This window comes from Solea senegalensis, linkage group LG14 (assembly GCF_019176455.1).
Source record: "Solea senegalensis isolate Sse05_10M linkage group LG14, IFAPA_SoseM_1, whole genome shotgun sequence".
NCBI classification, from domain to species: Eukaryota; Metazoa; Chordata; class Actinopteri; order Pleuronectiformes; family Soleidae; genus Solea; species Solea senegalensis.
Window position 1 is genome coordinate 23858202 of NC_058034.1, and position 16655 is coordinate 23874856.

General features: G+C 40.1%; 1 protein-coding gene across 1 annotated transcript; it reads right to left on the reverse strand.

Moving 5' to 3' along the window:
- Positions 1–5771: 5771 nt before the first annotated feature.
- slc34a2b (solute carrier family 34 member 2b) lies at positions 5772–14766 on the reverse strand. The gene is made up of 13 exons (XM_044043182.1): positions 14735–14766; positions 13717–13768; positions 13460–13585; positions 12578–12706; positions 12337–12480; positions 10422–10533; positions 10128–10323; positions 9945–10040; positions 9465–9576; positions 8540–8707; positions 8244–8360; positions 8032–8156; positions 5772–7083 (listed from the first exon to the last, which is right to left on the reverse strand). Exons 2-13 carry the CDS (start codon positions 13760–13762, stop codon positions 6544–6546), a joined length of 1911 nt encoding a protein of 636 aa, XP_043899117.1. The 5' UTR covers positions 13763–13768; positions 14735–14766; the 3' UTR covers positions 5772–6543.
- Positions 14767–16655: the final 1889 nt, after the last annotated feature.

Consider the following 16655-nt stretch of genomic DNA (forward strand, 5'->3'; position numbering starts at 1 on the left):
AAAAACAACATTATAAATGACAAATTATTCACACGTTGCTGAACTTAAATCCTCATTTAATGAACACATGGTCTGTGCATGGAGGATATTTTAACTGTAGTTTCCGAGACCAGGCCACACGGTGGAGCAGTGGATAACATTACTGCCTCATTGCAAGATTGTTGGCCCCATGTCAGCTGGGATTAGATCCAGTCTCCTGCAACCCTCATGTGCAGGATAAAGCAGAAGAGAATGAGTGAATGTGTGTAAACTTACATCATAAACATAAGTCATAATAATTGATTCATAATGGATGAATAATTGATTCGTGATCCGTCTACCTCTATCATAATCTCTGGGTAATTTCTTTATTTCTGCTCTGTTTCTGTCTCTTGGAACTAAAACCACTGGTGAAGAGCAGTGAACGGGGAAATCCATAGAATTCGCTGAAAGACATGAAATGATGTCTTTGCACAACTAAAACAGAAACCATGTTGAGGTGATAATTCTGTCCGTTTTATGAAGCACACTCTCAGGAATAATCTTGCTTTGACGTCTCAGTCGATCTCTCCACACATCATTATACACCAAGCTTCAATAAAACTTATTTTTATTGGTCATAAAAAGCAGAGTCATAACATAAACTAATAAACGGCGCTCTAGACCTGCACAGGTGCTTTTATTGTGTTTGATTGTAGCTGGGTGGAGCCGTGCAGGGATGACACGAGGACAAATGATAAAGACGTTCCAAAACAAACACAGCTGAAGGTGCTCTCCAATGCCACAGTATCAGTGTTCTTCAGCTTAAACATAGAATATCTCCATCTTACAAACCACTCACTCTCTCACACCAAAGTCCAGAGAGAAAACACAGGAGCTGCTGCTCCTCTGCTGCCTCGTGTGGTCACTTTGTGTCACTGTGAGAAATCTGACTGCTGGATTTCAAGTGACAAAATCAGACATTTGAACACAGCAGTGTGTGTGTGTGATGTTAAAATCACTGCTTTTCTCTGTGGACTTTGGTGCAGGAGAGTGAAACCTGTTGAAAGACTCTGTCCAACAGTGAGATAAAGACGTGATATTCATATTTTTAAGATATCATAGACTAAAGCAAGTTAAATAGAGACAGCCTCAGTGTCTCAGCAGCACAGTCAGTGGTTCCAGTAAACATCCTCCCACTGACAGTGTCAATAAAATCACTTTTCAGATCAGAGTTTCTGTGTTTCTGTCCAAGCAAAGTGAGTTTCACTCACACACACACACACACACACGTCAGTTTAAACAAATAAAACAGCAGAATCAGGAATTCTGATAACATTCCTAACACACACACACAATTTAGATTGATGAAGTTCATGCCTGTGGCGAGCAGCTGCACGCACACACACACACACACACACACTGCCCAAACATCTGAAAACAACACTGAGACATGAACACACTCTCGTCTGTGATTGGACGCTGAGGTTCTACCGTAATGACAAGTATATGCTTTCCTGTATCCATCCATCTTAATGTGTTAATGCCGTTAATCTCAGCTGGCATAGGGCGAGAGGCGGAGTCACAGATGACAGTGACAGTGACAGATCGGCAGTCCATATCAATTTTCTAGATATCACAAACGGTTAGGAGTCTAGGAGTTACGGTGGTGAGACGGCAACAGTCTGAATATACATGCGGAGGCCAAAATAGATTTATTAGCCGTGTAAGTCTGACTGTGCCTCTGTAGGTGGCGCTGTATCGCTCTATAACCTGGTGAGTATTGAATCACAGTGAGCGGTCAGACGGATCGGGCTGGTTCTGTAGATTTCGTACAGTAATCGCACTGCAGTTTATACGTCGTCAAAGACCGGGGGAGGCCAAGTCCGACTCCAGTCCGACTCCAGTCCGACTCCAGTCCGACTAAGCACATACATGCAGGAGTAATCAGACTATGTCCAGGTATGTTAGTCTGACTAAGACTACCTCGGTCGCTCATGTTTACGCGACAATAAAAACACTGAATTGTCGGACTTTTAACCTGAATGTAAACACACTGATGTCACATCACAACTTCCTGTAGTGGAAGATTTGCTGCTCTTTTCTTTGACTGAATGGTCTCGGTTAACAAAGCTTTGGTTTTGGACAAAAATTAGTCACCCTCCAGTAAATCATTAAATCTTTCTGTGAAGACTCGACTTAAAATACTCTCCAGGGAATAAGCCAGTGTAGTGTAGTGTTGTGTGTGTGTGTGTAGTTTATTTAATTTTTGCCAATAAACCCTGCTAAATATTACACTCTGGACCTTTGAACCTAAATAATATTCCATCACTGTGTTTACAAACTGTCTCCTGAACATGTAGCATATGTTTCAAGAGGATTTATAACACACTGCACATTTTAATTGAGGTTTATTTAAAGTATCTCCTCTAATCTCAGACCTATAATCAAAATAACAATAACAATGAAAATAATAATAAAATAATATAAATAATAATGAATTGCTTCTGAGAAAACTCAGGGCTTGGCATCACTAAGAATTCTGATAAGCTTCACTCCACACGTCTTTCTGGCGTATCAACCTCACAGATAACCAGGGGTGATTTCAAGTTGAACGCTTTTCTAAAGGCTGTGCAGTAAAGTTGTTGGAACATGAAAACGCTCCAGTGTGTGAGACAAAGGTTTCCTTGTCGTTGTCGTAGATAATTCGGTGCTAAAATACACTCGCGACGCAGATTCTTTCACGTGCATCGGTTTGCTCCGTCTAATCAGAACAAACTGAAACCCAGTGAAACCTTTGTGGACGCTCCTGTTGCAAAATGTCAATGTTGTGATAGTGAACGCAACACGATAACGTTACTGGCAGGTTTTTCTGGTGAAACTGAATTTCATATAACAAATAAACTCCCAATTCACATGTGAAAGCTGTTAAAGTCACAGTTCAGGGTTTCTGAAGTCGTATGAGCTGCCGTCGCAAATTGTTATTGAACTTTTAGGTAAATACAATAAAAGAAAATGCGCATATTTGTCGTTTTCATCAACTTGCTGTAAAGCAAATATTGGCAGTTCACTAAGATGAGCAGTAGGTGGCGCACAGAGGGATAAGAACGAGCATCTTGATAAATGTTTGGTGGTATTTTGTTGCAGCTTCAATTCATTTTTGTAGTAATATTATTTTCTTGTACGTTAACCATCCACTTTAGCGTAAACACCCACTGTTTACGCTAAATTCCTGGTACAGTAAAATGTGGAGGACGGGACATAAACAGGCTGATGAATAAAAACATGTCAGTCAGAAAAGACCCACCTCACAGAATCTATGCCAGATTATGTCTTAGAAACATGCCCACTGCTTTATCTCACTGAGTCGCTTCACAATTACGCGTGCGAGGAAAACGAGGGTCAGCGTCAGACAGGCAATCCACGTATTCTTACTCAATCCCGTTATTTTCTGTCTCTACGAAATCACCAACTGGACAGCACTGTGCGACAAGGAGCATGTGCAATCCATGAAGTCGCACAATGTAGACGCGCTCGTGTACGTCCACGAGAGTCTGCAAAAATGGCAAATAACACCATTTACTCAACACGGACCACACTAACGCGTATTACCCTTGAAAAACTGCTTACTCTTCTGCACCAATCTGTGATTTTTGAAATTCTCAAGCTGCTTCCCTGCTGTACTTCACTGTTAGACAGACATTTCAAGAATCTTCTGAGCTTGATAAAAGATGAAATTCTTTTAACAATGCACTTACAAAAAGTTGGGTTTGTACATTGTCCTGACGCCTGCGTCGCTTATTATTTATTATATAATCAATAAAATAAAATCATAAACGATGTGGTTAAAGTTTGCCTTTGATCGGAGAGTTCATGGTTTCTCCTGGACCTCATAAACACAGGCAGGGCAGCGTCCAGGCACAGCAGCGTGGGTGGAGATGGTGGAAGTAGTGATGGGAGGAGCAGATAGTCTGATTAGACTGACAAGTTCAGAGACGACATGTCACCACTGTCTGTTTTACAATCTGCAAATGACTTGGTCTTAACTGGTCAACAAAGTGTTAGTTTAAGATTTCTTGACTCAAGAGCTGCCTGGATTGTGTTGTGCACAGAGGCGCCACCAACAGGTGCATTACAAACATGACAAACATCACATACGCACAAATCTGCACTACATTTGTTCAGTCTTTGCAACCAAAACTTATATCTGCAGACCGTAAACACAAATCATGACAGCTCAGCTGTATACATACATACATACATACATACATACATACATACATACATACATACATACATACATACATATATATATATATATATATATATATATATATATATATATATATATATGTATGTATATATACACACATTCCATTCATTTTGTTTTTTTCTGTTAAATAAGGAAAATAAATAGAAGAATATGTATTGTCTTTACCCCCAATGTTCATTCCAGGTTTGTGCCAATGACATAGCAGTTAAACCTTTGTTGGCATCTCAGTAAAGTCATAAAGTTGCTGTTTCAAAGGCCAATAAGATAAAAAAAAGCTGGAATCCACTGGCTCCTGGAATAGTTTGTTCTTAATAAACTGAATCTTCTCATCAGTCATATGAAATTCATACATGATCTGAGCTGAAAATCAAAAGGATCTGAGGAAAATAATGTATAAATTATACCAACTGCAAAGTCTATACTGTGACAAAAATGAAAAAGAATGGAGAAAGAAATATGACAAAAATGTAACTAAATACGTATAAGCAGTTATCTTAATCACAAATATTTTATCATCGTGAAAAATATTTAAATGCTACATCAAACCTCACAAAACATACTAAAACAGTAGCATAAACACATAAACAGAATTTTAAATGGATCCAAAGACTTCTTCATAAAAAAATAAAAATAAGTCTTAAAACACAGAACCACCCACAGTTCAATTACAGACAGTGACGCTCAACAACCCAGAAACAGCAACACTTCATATTCTCAGGTGGCCAAATTTCATCCACATCCTCTGATACGTGACAATAATTTGGCCTTTATTCGTCAACAACTGGACATGTTTTTTGTAGCTTAAACCTGAGACATCAACACCCACTCAGCATGTGTCATTATTTACCACCAGGAAGCAGCAGTTAGCAGTATGTTGCTAGTATGATAGCTCACCAAAAGACCTCATGCTCAAGGCTGAAATCGTTGAGCTAAATAAATCAGGGTTTCGTAGTCAACAGTAAAATCATTCAATGTCTTCACATTACAACCATGTGAGTTCACACATTGTCATTTCAAAAATGTGTTTCAACAAATCACAAACTCTGAAACTGACACAGGAACACAAATCTATAGTTCACCTATGCAAACCACGCTAGCTAAAAAGTACAAACATTTACCATAAACAATGTTTGTGGTACCAATGTCTGCAAAATCAACTCTCTCAACACTGTTTTATCGTTTATCGTTTAAGTTCATTTCATTCATAACTTTATTAAGTATAAGTAAAGTTAAACGCTTGTTCTGACCTGGTTTTCCTGATCCAAACTGGAAAGTTTGGAGTAACACAAAGCTGTGAGGGAGGTGGTGTGTGGGGTTTTCAAAGCAATTTTGCAGGGGCTTTGGCTGTGTGGGGTTTCCACTGCATTTTTGCAGGGGCCACACACAAATGAACTGAGAAATGTACGTTTTTATATCTTAATGGAGTTAAAAGAAAATGTGGGAGACCTCAAACAAAATAAAAGAGGTTAATAATTTTTTTAATTTTAATCAGGACACAGGACCACACACTTGATAATTTTACCAAACTATTTCAACTATCTTGGATCTGACAGAGACAAACAAACGTAGAGTGGGACTGTTTGCGACATCGCAGAGACTGAAAAACACCAAAAAGTGGACCAACGTGGCTTAAGGTGGAGCTACAAGCTACAAGAAAAAAGGGTTTATTGTTAGTCTCTAACTAACGCAGCATGTAGCTGGTGTAGCATCACAGTTAGCTCACTCTCACTGATTAATAACACGTTTCTGCTCACACACCCACTCATAGTTTCTCCTATTGTGAAGTGTAAATATCAAATGTTTGTTATCTATGATTACGATCGACTTTTTAGATCGACGTTGAGACTTAAAAAGTCAACTCAGCAGTATCAGCATCATTAGCTGTAGCTTAAACTCAGGTTGGAATAAAAGTGCCACAAACTGCAATTTAAAAACAAGGAATTATTTTATTCACAAACACTTGATCATCTTAAATAGAGAAGGAAAACAAAAACATTTGAAAGTTTAGAGTTGAACATCCACCCAAAGGCCTCGTGCATACTGTATGTCATAAAAAATATAAAAATAAGTCTTAACATTCATAACCAACCATAGATAAAGTCCTAGCAGACAGTGAGTCTCAACAATAAATTTCAAATAAACACCATTAAATAAGTCATGTGCCCACAAACAGCAGGTTCATGGAAAAATATCCTCCAGTGTTGAGAGCACCAGATATCACCCAGAACAAGCAAATCATCGACAAACCACAACCTGAGAAGTGTGTTACAAATACATTATTGCATTGAAAAACAGTGACACTAACAGTGATATTAAAGGTGTGTCCCTTTATACGGCACCCTCACGTCTTCGTCCGTGGACATGGCGGGGTTATCGTACATCTCCAGGCTCTTTGTGCTGTTCCTCCTGATCATCTTGTCCTCGTCTTTCCTGCAGCAGCGCTTGCAGCAGCAGCAGCAGTGTTTGCCGCAGAAGCCCAGCGACGACGTCACCACGGCGTCCCACGGCTCCAGGGAGTGCAGGGGGCGCGGCAAGAACTCCCAGTCCTGGAGGAACTTGGGCAGGAAGCGGGGGCATCGAGACTGCATCACGTTGATTATGATCACAAAGATAACCAACACGACGAAGGGGACGCCAACGCCAACTAGGACCTGCCAGCCGGCCAGCGACAGGCCGAGGACTCCCAGAGGGAAAACCAGGAAGCACAGGACGAGGTAGAGGACGGCGAACCAGCGGTATCTTGCTGTATGGTTCCCCAAACCTCTCGCTAACCTGATGGGCACTCGTGTGAAGGGGATGGGATACCACAGTAAGATACCCATGATGTTGAAGAAGAAATGGCAAAGCGCAATCTAGAGAGAAGAAGAAGAAGACGTTTATCAGTGTTACAGAAAAACAGCTATATTGTTTACCGTGGTCACCATTTATTTGACATTATTCTGGTATATTTATACAGTATCTGTGATCTACTGAGTGGCCGTAATCTGGTGATGTGAGATTGATTGCTTTTGTCTTCACAAACACACCTGAGGCAATTGTCTGAAAATACTGACTCACTTCCCCCTATTTTTGGGGATGGAACGTGTGGATCGAACCAAAAATGGTGGACAAGATCAAAATGGCAACAGGACTAAAATGGTGGACTGAACCAAAAAATTGACTCGACCAAAAATGGTGGATGGAATCAAAATAATGGACTGGACCAAAATGGTGGACTCAACCAAAATACTGGACTGGACCAAAATAATGGACTGGACCAAAAATGGACTGGACCAAAATGGTGGATCAAAATGGGACGGGACAAAATGGTGGACTGAACCAAAATGGACTGGACCAAATGGTGGACTAGATCAAAATGGTGGACTGGATCAAAATAATGGACTGGATCCAGTCCAAATAATGGACTGGACCAAAATGGTGGACTCAACAAAATAATGGACTGGACCAAAATAATGGACTGGACCAAAATGGTGGACAGGATCAAAATGGGACCAGGAGTAAAATGGTAGACTGAACCAAAAACTGGACTGGACCAAAATGGTGGACAAGATCAAAATGGGACCAGGAGTAAAATGGTGGACTGAACCAAAAAATGGACTGGACTAAAATGGTGGACTGGATCAAAATAATTGACTGGATCCAGTCCAAATAATGGACTGGATCAAAAATGGTGGACTGGATCAAAATAATGGATTGAACCAAAATAATGGATTGAACCAAAATAATGGATTGAACCAAAATAATGGACAGGACCAAGTGTCACCCTGCTATTAGCAGTCAAACTTGAATGTGTATCTGACCTGCAGTGAGTTTGCGAGTGTTTCTCCAGGACTGGCCATAGCAGCAAGTATAGCCGTGGTTGTTGTGCCGATGTTTGACCCCAGGGTCAGAGGGTAAGCTCGCTCCAGGCTAATGACACCGATACCTGGTGAGAGAGCGACAAAGTTTAAATCCTGGAATGATTACTTTGAAATGATATACATATGTATACAAACTGAGTTATTTATCTTACCAACGAGAGGAGTTATAGCTGAAGTGAAAACTGAACTGCTCTGAACGATGAAGGTCATCCCTGCTCCCACAAAAATTGCAATGTAGCCAGTAACCCAGGCGAAGGGGAAGGGGAAATCTGTGTGGTCAAACAAAAACACAGGAGGTGAGCAATAAACCTGACGGCTGACTGCGCACACTATGACTACATGAGTTTGTTCATCACACAGCAGGACGGTGACGCTGAAGCCACAGATCGGGCATCACCGTCACAGCTGACGTGCCGACTGTCAAACAGGTGTTCCGCCCCTCGCGTACCTGTGTTGAGCACTTTCTTGATGATCACGGCCACCTGGCCCTTCAGCATGGAGTTGAGCAGCTTGACGATGAGGATGAGGCAGGTGCAGAGGACGAGCAGGGACATGGCGAGGAGGATGAGGCCCACCGCCAGGTCCGGCAAATTAGAGTTGGCGAAGATGTGGTGGCCTGAAAGTGACGTGCAGAAGACAGAGTCAACACTTTTATTGGCAGCTAAGAATAGCCTCGTGTGTGTGAGTCACTTCACTTCAGTAGATTCAAAATGTGCCATGCAGCAGGGGGCAGCACCCTGATACATTCATCTCATTAAGAGGCAGCATCCCATCCAGTTTGGGTAAATGTGTAACTATGATTACAGATGATGGAGAATCTAAAATAATAGAGAGGAATGTTCGCAAAGCACTCTACCTGTGTGATGTAGAATTGCTGATGTTGAGTAAACGTCAGTTTCCCGATGGAAACGACAAGAAAACAGAGCAATTTCATTTATTTTTTGCCATCAATTTATTAGGCGAGTCTTTTGAGGAGTGGCTGAAGTCTATTTCTTGACACAAATACCCCAAAAACTTTGGTTTAAACAAAAACTCGTCGGCAAACGCTCACAGCAAGAAAAGAATAATAATAAAAACCTTTTTTTTGGTCACGTTAAGTGTCTTTTAAATCTCAGCACCAGGCGCTCACCTTTATTTAGGGAGAGCAGAATTCTTTGAGGAAATAAAACATTTTATGTTGCACTGCGACGCTTCAGCGAGCCTCGTCAATGGAGCCATTGAGCAGGAACTCCGGGGTCAGACGAAGGCATTCGCTGAGTCACCGTAAAAGATTGAGGGGAGTGATTGTCGGGATGAATGAAGGAGGTCGTTGTTGTGAGGAGACTCGCTCATGTTTCACTCTGCAGGTATTTTTCTTCTTTGGACACACTTACATTTCTGTTGGTAATCGATCCAGGTCGTGTTCTTCTCGGTCCAGGTCTGGTTTCCTTCCTCCCAGCAGACGGCTCCGGCAGTGCAGTTCTCCACCGTCACATTGTAGAAATTCTGAGGCAAAAAAAAATAGAAGAAGAAGAAGCTCAGATTTGGGGGTGGGGAGGTGGGCGGAGCTTTGAACAGGACAAACCTAGCTTCATATTTAATATTTAATGTCACGATTATCCGAAACCAAAGGCTCGCGATTTATTTAATTGTAAGAATTGAGGAAACTGTCAAAAGGAGTTGCTTAAAATTCTAACGGTAAACTCTCTTTGAAACGCACTCAAATCAAAGTACGTTAGAGAAGAAAAGTTGTTTTGCATCGTTCGAGAGAATCTGCGAGTCTCAATTTCTGGGACATTTCAAAACTAATCTAAAGAAATGAGATAAATATGGAGCGAGAGATAGAGTGACATAAAGCCTTAAAGAAGTCAGACCGTGATAGTTTTCTTCTTGCACCAAATTTTGATCAGACTCATGTTTTTGGCTGCTGGGTCGCCCGTGGCGATGCCGGTGATCACAGATTTGTCCAGCTGAGAGGCGAGAAGATGGAAATACAATGATATATACAGTATAGATAAATATAGATGTAGATCAGAATGACATTGAGGTTATTGTACCTGGATGATGGACTTTGTGAGCGGGTCTGTGATGACTTTGAGAAGGGCGGGCGCGTCTTCGCCGCTCTGGATGTTGAAGGATTTGATGATGAGCTGCGTGAGTTTGTATAAAACGCCCGTGGCCACTTCCAGAGGGAGAAGAACGATCACCGAGAGCCAGTTGAAGAAGTCGTGAACCGTCGCTCCGGCAAAAGCCCTGGACGTCAAGTTTTAATGATTCATACTTTTTACTTTTATTCATTTTTCTGTTTGTTTGTGACAGAAAAAACAACTTGCTTGCAACTTGAAATTTACCTGCGGAACTCATTGCGATCTCCCGCCTGCATCATTGCGACAATCGTGTTGGTGACAGACGTTCCGATATTGGCTCCCATGATGATAGGAACTGCAGACTGAACATCCAGCACTGAAAATAAAGACGTGCATCACACACACACACACAAGTGTTTCAGATAAACGTCAAAAACCTGAAGAAAAAGTTGAATTCTAAACATTTCTAAACATTAAACATCAGTTTCTGGAGTAAATAAACGACGTTTAGATGAAGTCCAGGAATTCTCTGAATATTTCTTTTGATAACACAGTTATAGAATAGTAAATAGTTTGAACACCTGATAACAAACTAACCCTCAGGGATAATAAAGATAACTTTGAACAATGAACTTTGTAATCTGGGTTGTGTTTGCTCGTGCTAGTAATTTAACAAATGTGCTCTCTGCTTTTTCTCACTGTTAAACCGTTAGAGCTACCACTCACTCTCCTGCACCAAAGTCCATAGAGAAAATCACTGAGTTTAACATCACACACACACACACACACAGGAGCAGTGGTGTCTGGCCGAGCCCCACCAGGGGGCGCTGCTGTGCAGGGGAGGATTATAAGCTTTTATGTTTTCCTGTGTCAAAAATGTAATAAATTCAACGTTGTCCCCAATGAAATGTCCACAGTTTCTTCTCTGTGGACACATGGTGTCGTTGTATGTGAATAACTGGTTGTGTCTGTAATGCGTGACTGGCGATACGTGTGTGTGTGTGTGTTTGTGTGTGTGGTGGCTTTGTATACGGGGTGTGCGTCGTTCATGCCATGAGTCGTGCGTTGTTGTTATTGTTGTCATGTTGTTGTTTCGATCTTGAGTATTTGATACTGTGAGATTTTGAACTGTGCCATTGATATGATAATCTATGTCATCAGATTGGCAGTGTGTGTCTGTGTTGTGTGAGTTGTGTCGGAGGTGCTGTGGGTCTCTCTCTCACTGGCTGCTGTGTGTCTGTTGTGAGGGGATGAGAGTAATAAAAGACCAAAATCATGTGCTCCACTGCTGCCTCCATCACTCACTTCAAATGTCTTATTTTGTCACTTCAGTGTTTTCAAGTTCAACATTCAGATTGACCTCAGTGACACAAAGTGACCACACGAGGCAGCAAAGGAGCAGCAGCTAAAATCACTGCTTTTCTCTCTGGACTTTGGTGTGGGAGAGTGAGTGGTTTACAGACGTCCGTGTGACAGTGAGATGACAGACAGACATCGCAGACTTAAACTGACGTGGATTTTATTCGTTGAGTCTTTTGATTTTAAGAAGATGAAATCAGGCAGACATGTTTTTCACTATGCTTCAGTACCTTCACCAAAGTTAAACAATCACTTAAATGACATTCCTGTGTCATTATCGTGCTTATGACCCTCACTCACACCTTGGCTCAGGTGAAACTAACTAGGTCAGGGAGTGAATGACCTGGATTGATTCACTTATCAACTAGACAGATATGCTACTTGCAGAGGGCAAATAGCTACTTTACCAGATCATAGGTATCATCATCATCATCAACATCATTATTGTTAGGAGTAGTACTGTTGTGAATTAAAGGGTGAATTAAAAAGTATTTCCAGAAAGGGAGGGAACTGCTGCTGAATGTGTGTGAGCATCACGTCCTCTATAAGAGAAACATCTTTGTCCTTTTTGTCTGTTGAATAAATGTCTTTTGTCCTTTCACCACAACCGGCCGAGGCAGATCTTTGAGTCTGGTTCTGTCAGAGATTGATTACGCTTTTCTTTCTCTGTGCTGACAAAGTGTTTCTGTGACACTTTTCAAAATAAACTGTTGGTTTGATTTGAAAGATTCAAGAATTGTGTGTCTGTGTGTGTGTGTGTGTGTCTACCTACATACATACTCACATAGATATATATATATATATATATATAAATACTTACGTCCAGAGGATACCATGCTGACCACAATAGAGGAGGAGGTACTGGAGCTCTGCACCAGCACGGTGACTAACACACCGATCACCAGTCCGGCCACAGGGTTCGACAACACCACATTGTCCTGGAAGATGTCACCTGCAGCTTTACCTACACACACACACACACACACATACACACCAGGTTAAAAACACACCATCATACACATTGCAGCACTTTGTAACAGGTAAAAATAGTTCCTCTTCACCTCCGACGAGCTGGAACGCTGAGCTGAGGATGTCGAGGGAGCAGATGAACAGGTAGAGGAGCCCGAGCAGCAGAATCAGCTTCACGATGGCTGTGAGCACTCGCATGATCTTTCCCTTTGTGTCCAGATCTGTGAACACGGTCACAACATCACATTTCATGTTACGGTGATTTATTGTATTGTTTTGTCACATCATTGTTTTTGAACGTACCACAGAAATAAACTTTAGTATTTTAGATTCGTACACATGAACAAGCGAGACTTTATGAGCCTATTTTACCCTCATTTTGTCCATGTCTGGAAACCTTTGGAAAAAGTGTGTGATTTTTGCTGTTTTTCTAAAATTTTTGAGAAAAAGTTGATCTTATTTGAATAAAAACTGAAATTTTACAAAAATGTGTCTAAGAAAACATATTGTAAGTTTAGGTTAAGGCATTTTGAGCTGCATTATTTCTACATCTAATCTGACACTGTGTTCCATTTGCAGTCGAAACTCGGAATTTCCGAGGTCAGGGAGCGTTCTTTGCCCCCTGAACTTGGAAAGTCGGAGCAATCTCGCGTACGTGGAGTTAGGATTCCAAGAGTGCTGTCACTGTAAGAACTCTGGAAAACTACTTTTAACGCTAACATCACTTCTGTCAAACATGTTTAACAGTAAAATTAAAATGTTTATTTTTAAACGTGTTGCTACACCGTCTGTGTGAGTACAGTGTTAATACTAACCATGGCAAGCCTCAGATATGTTTGTCTTTGTGACCCAGTCCCGACTTCCGATGTAAATGGAACACAGTGTAAATAAGTTCATTATAAATCGCAGGCTCCCCCTTGTGTAAAAAATAAAAAGATTGTAATAATATTCTCCCGCTCACACAGTTGCCTCACCTGACCACTTGACCCCAGTGTCTTTGAGCTCGGGAATAGTCCATGGATCTGCATCCGGATCATCGTGCACCAGGTCCACGGTGGAGTATGCCGGCGGGATTTCCTTGTGCTCTTTATCTCTGTTGTCTAACGTAGAAAAAGACGATGGAGAAGTTAGGAAAGAGTCTGAAACAGTTTGATAACAGATAGAGGCACATGAGCCGTAATGCAAGTAACGCGACACAAAAACCCCACAACATTAGAGAGAAAATATTTACCTGTATTATGGGAGGAGCCAGTGTTCACCTCTGGTCTTGGAGCCATGGTTCACTGCAAAAGAGAAAATCTATCAGAATAAAAAATAGACTTTTTAAAATGAGACGTAAACAGGAGAGAAAAACTAAATGTGGTGAGGAAAATTATTGATGTTTTAATAAAATTTTCCAATTTCCACAAAATTCACACAAAAAATAATAAAGTATAGAAAATTAAAAAAAAAAAATTGATTTTCACAATTCTTGGTGACTTCATTTTTTAAATAATTTTATTGTTCTTACTGTTTTCTGTCCCTTTAATGGCAATTTTTATGCAATCTTGAAATCTGACTGTGGTTGTTTTAAGTCAAGTTTGCTTGTCTTTATTTACTGATTCTTTAATTATTTTCAGCTCATTTCCTCGACAGCACTGATTTCGGTTTCCCAACGTTTTCTTAACAGGGACTCAATATTTTAATGCTATTTATAAACAAATCATTTCCAAGTGATGAATTACAACCTTATTTAACTTATACTTATAAGTTAACCTTATACTTTTAAATCTCAACTAAAAGTTTGGATTTTTTTCGTTTTTGAGGGACCCAAAAAACAGTGCCCACTGTGGGTCCCGACCCAAACTTTTGGGAACTGCTGCTCTAGAGAGACAATCGGTGTCTAAATTTGTACAAGATAAAAGTAGACACTAATAACACAAAGAAAAACATCAATAATAATCTACAGTGCAAAAATATTTTAATTGACAGATGTTTAATTGTATCCCACATATTACTGTGATTTTGCAGTATATTTTCTGTACAAATGCAGTATAATTACTCAAAATTAAACCACTTTAGAGGAGTTCTCTGTGTTAGTTATTCACCTGTAATCATCTCACAATAAAACACGGGAAAATACGAAAATACGTCATATTATCAATGAATTCAGTTTAAAATGAAATAAAAACCTAAAGTGTTTGTTTTCCGGGTTTCACCGTGATGACCGCGAACGCACCTGCAGCACCGGAGCGCGAGGACGGACTCACCTGTTGCTGCTTCACCTGCTGCTGCTGCTGAGAGAGAGAGAGAGCTGCTGCTTTTATAACGCGCGAGGACACACACACACACACACACACACACACAGGACAAAGGTCGTGTTCACATGTGCAGATCACAGAGTGACTGCAGTGAACCTGTCACCATCATCATCATCATCATCATCATCGATGGAGTTATTGTTATCATTATTATTGTTATTATTATTGTTGTTGTTACTATTATTGTTGTTGTTTTTTTACAACAACAACAATAATAATAACAATAATTGATAGATTATTTAAATGAGATTAGATTAGATTAGACTAAAAGTAAACTTTTCTTCTTTGTTTATTAACATTATATTATATTATATTATATCATAATAACCATAAATTAATGACACATTATTGACTGTAGAGGGATCATAAATAAAAGGTGATTAAACACTTGAGTCTCAACCACACAAACAGTATCACACACAAAAGAGTCGCAGGTAGAATCAAAGCTGCTGCCCCCTGGTGGCTGAAGATGAAACTTTTTTCTTTTTTCTTTTTTTTCTTCATGTGGAAAAACAATGTGACATCATTTATACACACACACACACACTGTATACAACAGTCCTACAGGGAATAAATCAAATAATATTTCATACGTTCTTTAGAAAAAAAACAACTTAAAAAAGGTAAAAATTAGTAAAGTCCGTCGATCAATCGTCCAAAATCAGGCAACAGATATGATTTGAAGTTGAATTTATAATAATTTGCTAAATAAAACATGTGTACATTTTCTTATGCAGTTTTTATTTATTACTATTGTGGGGATTAGGTAAATTGGACACTCTAAATTGACCATAGGAGTGAGTGTGAGAGTGAATGGTTGTTTGTCTCTATCTGTGTGTGGCCCTGCGATGGACTAGTGAACTGTCCAGGGTGTACCCCGCCTATCGCCTGATGGAGCTGGGATTGGCACCCCCCGGACCCCCCTCTGGTGGAGGATAAAGCAGTAGATGATGACTGACTGACTGATGTATATATATATATATGTGTATATATATATATATATATATTTAACAATAACACACAGAATTTTTTTCCTTATTTATTTGAAACATTCATGGAAAATTAATACAAAAAGTGAAGAATCATTTAACAAAATAAAAGTTTACAAAAAAATTCGATTCAAAAAATATTTTGTGAGCACAAAAAATAAATAAATGATAACAGTTAAATTAAAAACTTATCACAGTTCCTCAGAACAGAGGTTAGGACCAGGTTTTGGTCTCCATGAGGATTTCTGCTCACTACAGTGTTTATTCCAGAACACACACACACACACACACACACACACACACACACACACAGATTTACAGTTTGTCAGATTATTCATCCACACAAACATGTATCTCTTATTTAGTTTTACTTTTACAAGAGCGAGATTTCACTGAACTACGACTCTGACAGCACATCACCATTATACTGTGTGTGTGTGTGTGTGTGTGTGTGTGTGAGAGAGTGAATGATTAATCCAGGATTGTGTTGCAGTGACTGCAGTAAAATAATCACAACACATTTAATGTTGTACTTATGACAGAGAGTTCACAGAGTTGCTGTTGGCACAAAACCAGCTGTGAAGCCTTAAAGCAAAAGTGACTCAAACACTTTTAAAATCTATCATTAAATAATTTAAATGGTTCAGGGGAACCTGGTTCTGCTGCTGTAGACCCGAACCACTGAGGGAACTCATGAGTTCACTCACACTCACTCCCTCACAATCTTTGAATGCAGGTCACATTATGACATGTGACTTCATCTTTCTCTGTCCTACTTTTTCCTCTCGCTCTCTCTCTCACTCTCTCTCTCTCTGTCTCTCTCTGTCTCAATTCTGCAGCTCCAAGACAACAGGATCCAGATCCAGACCTTTGAAAGCCGA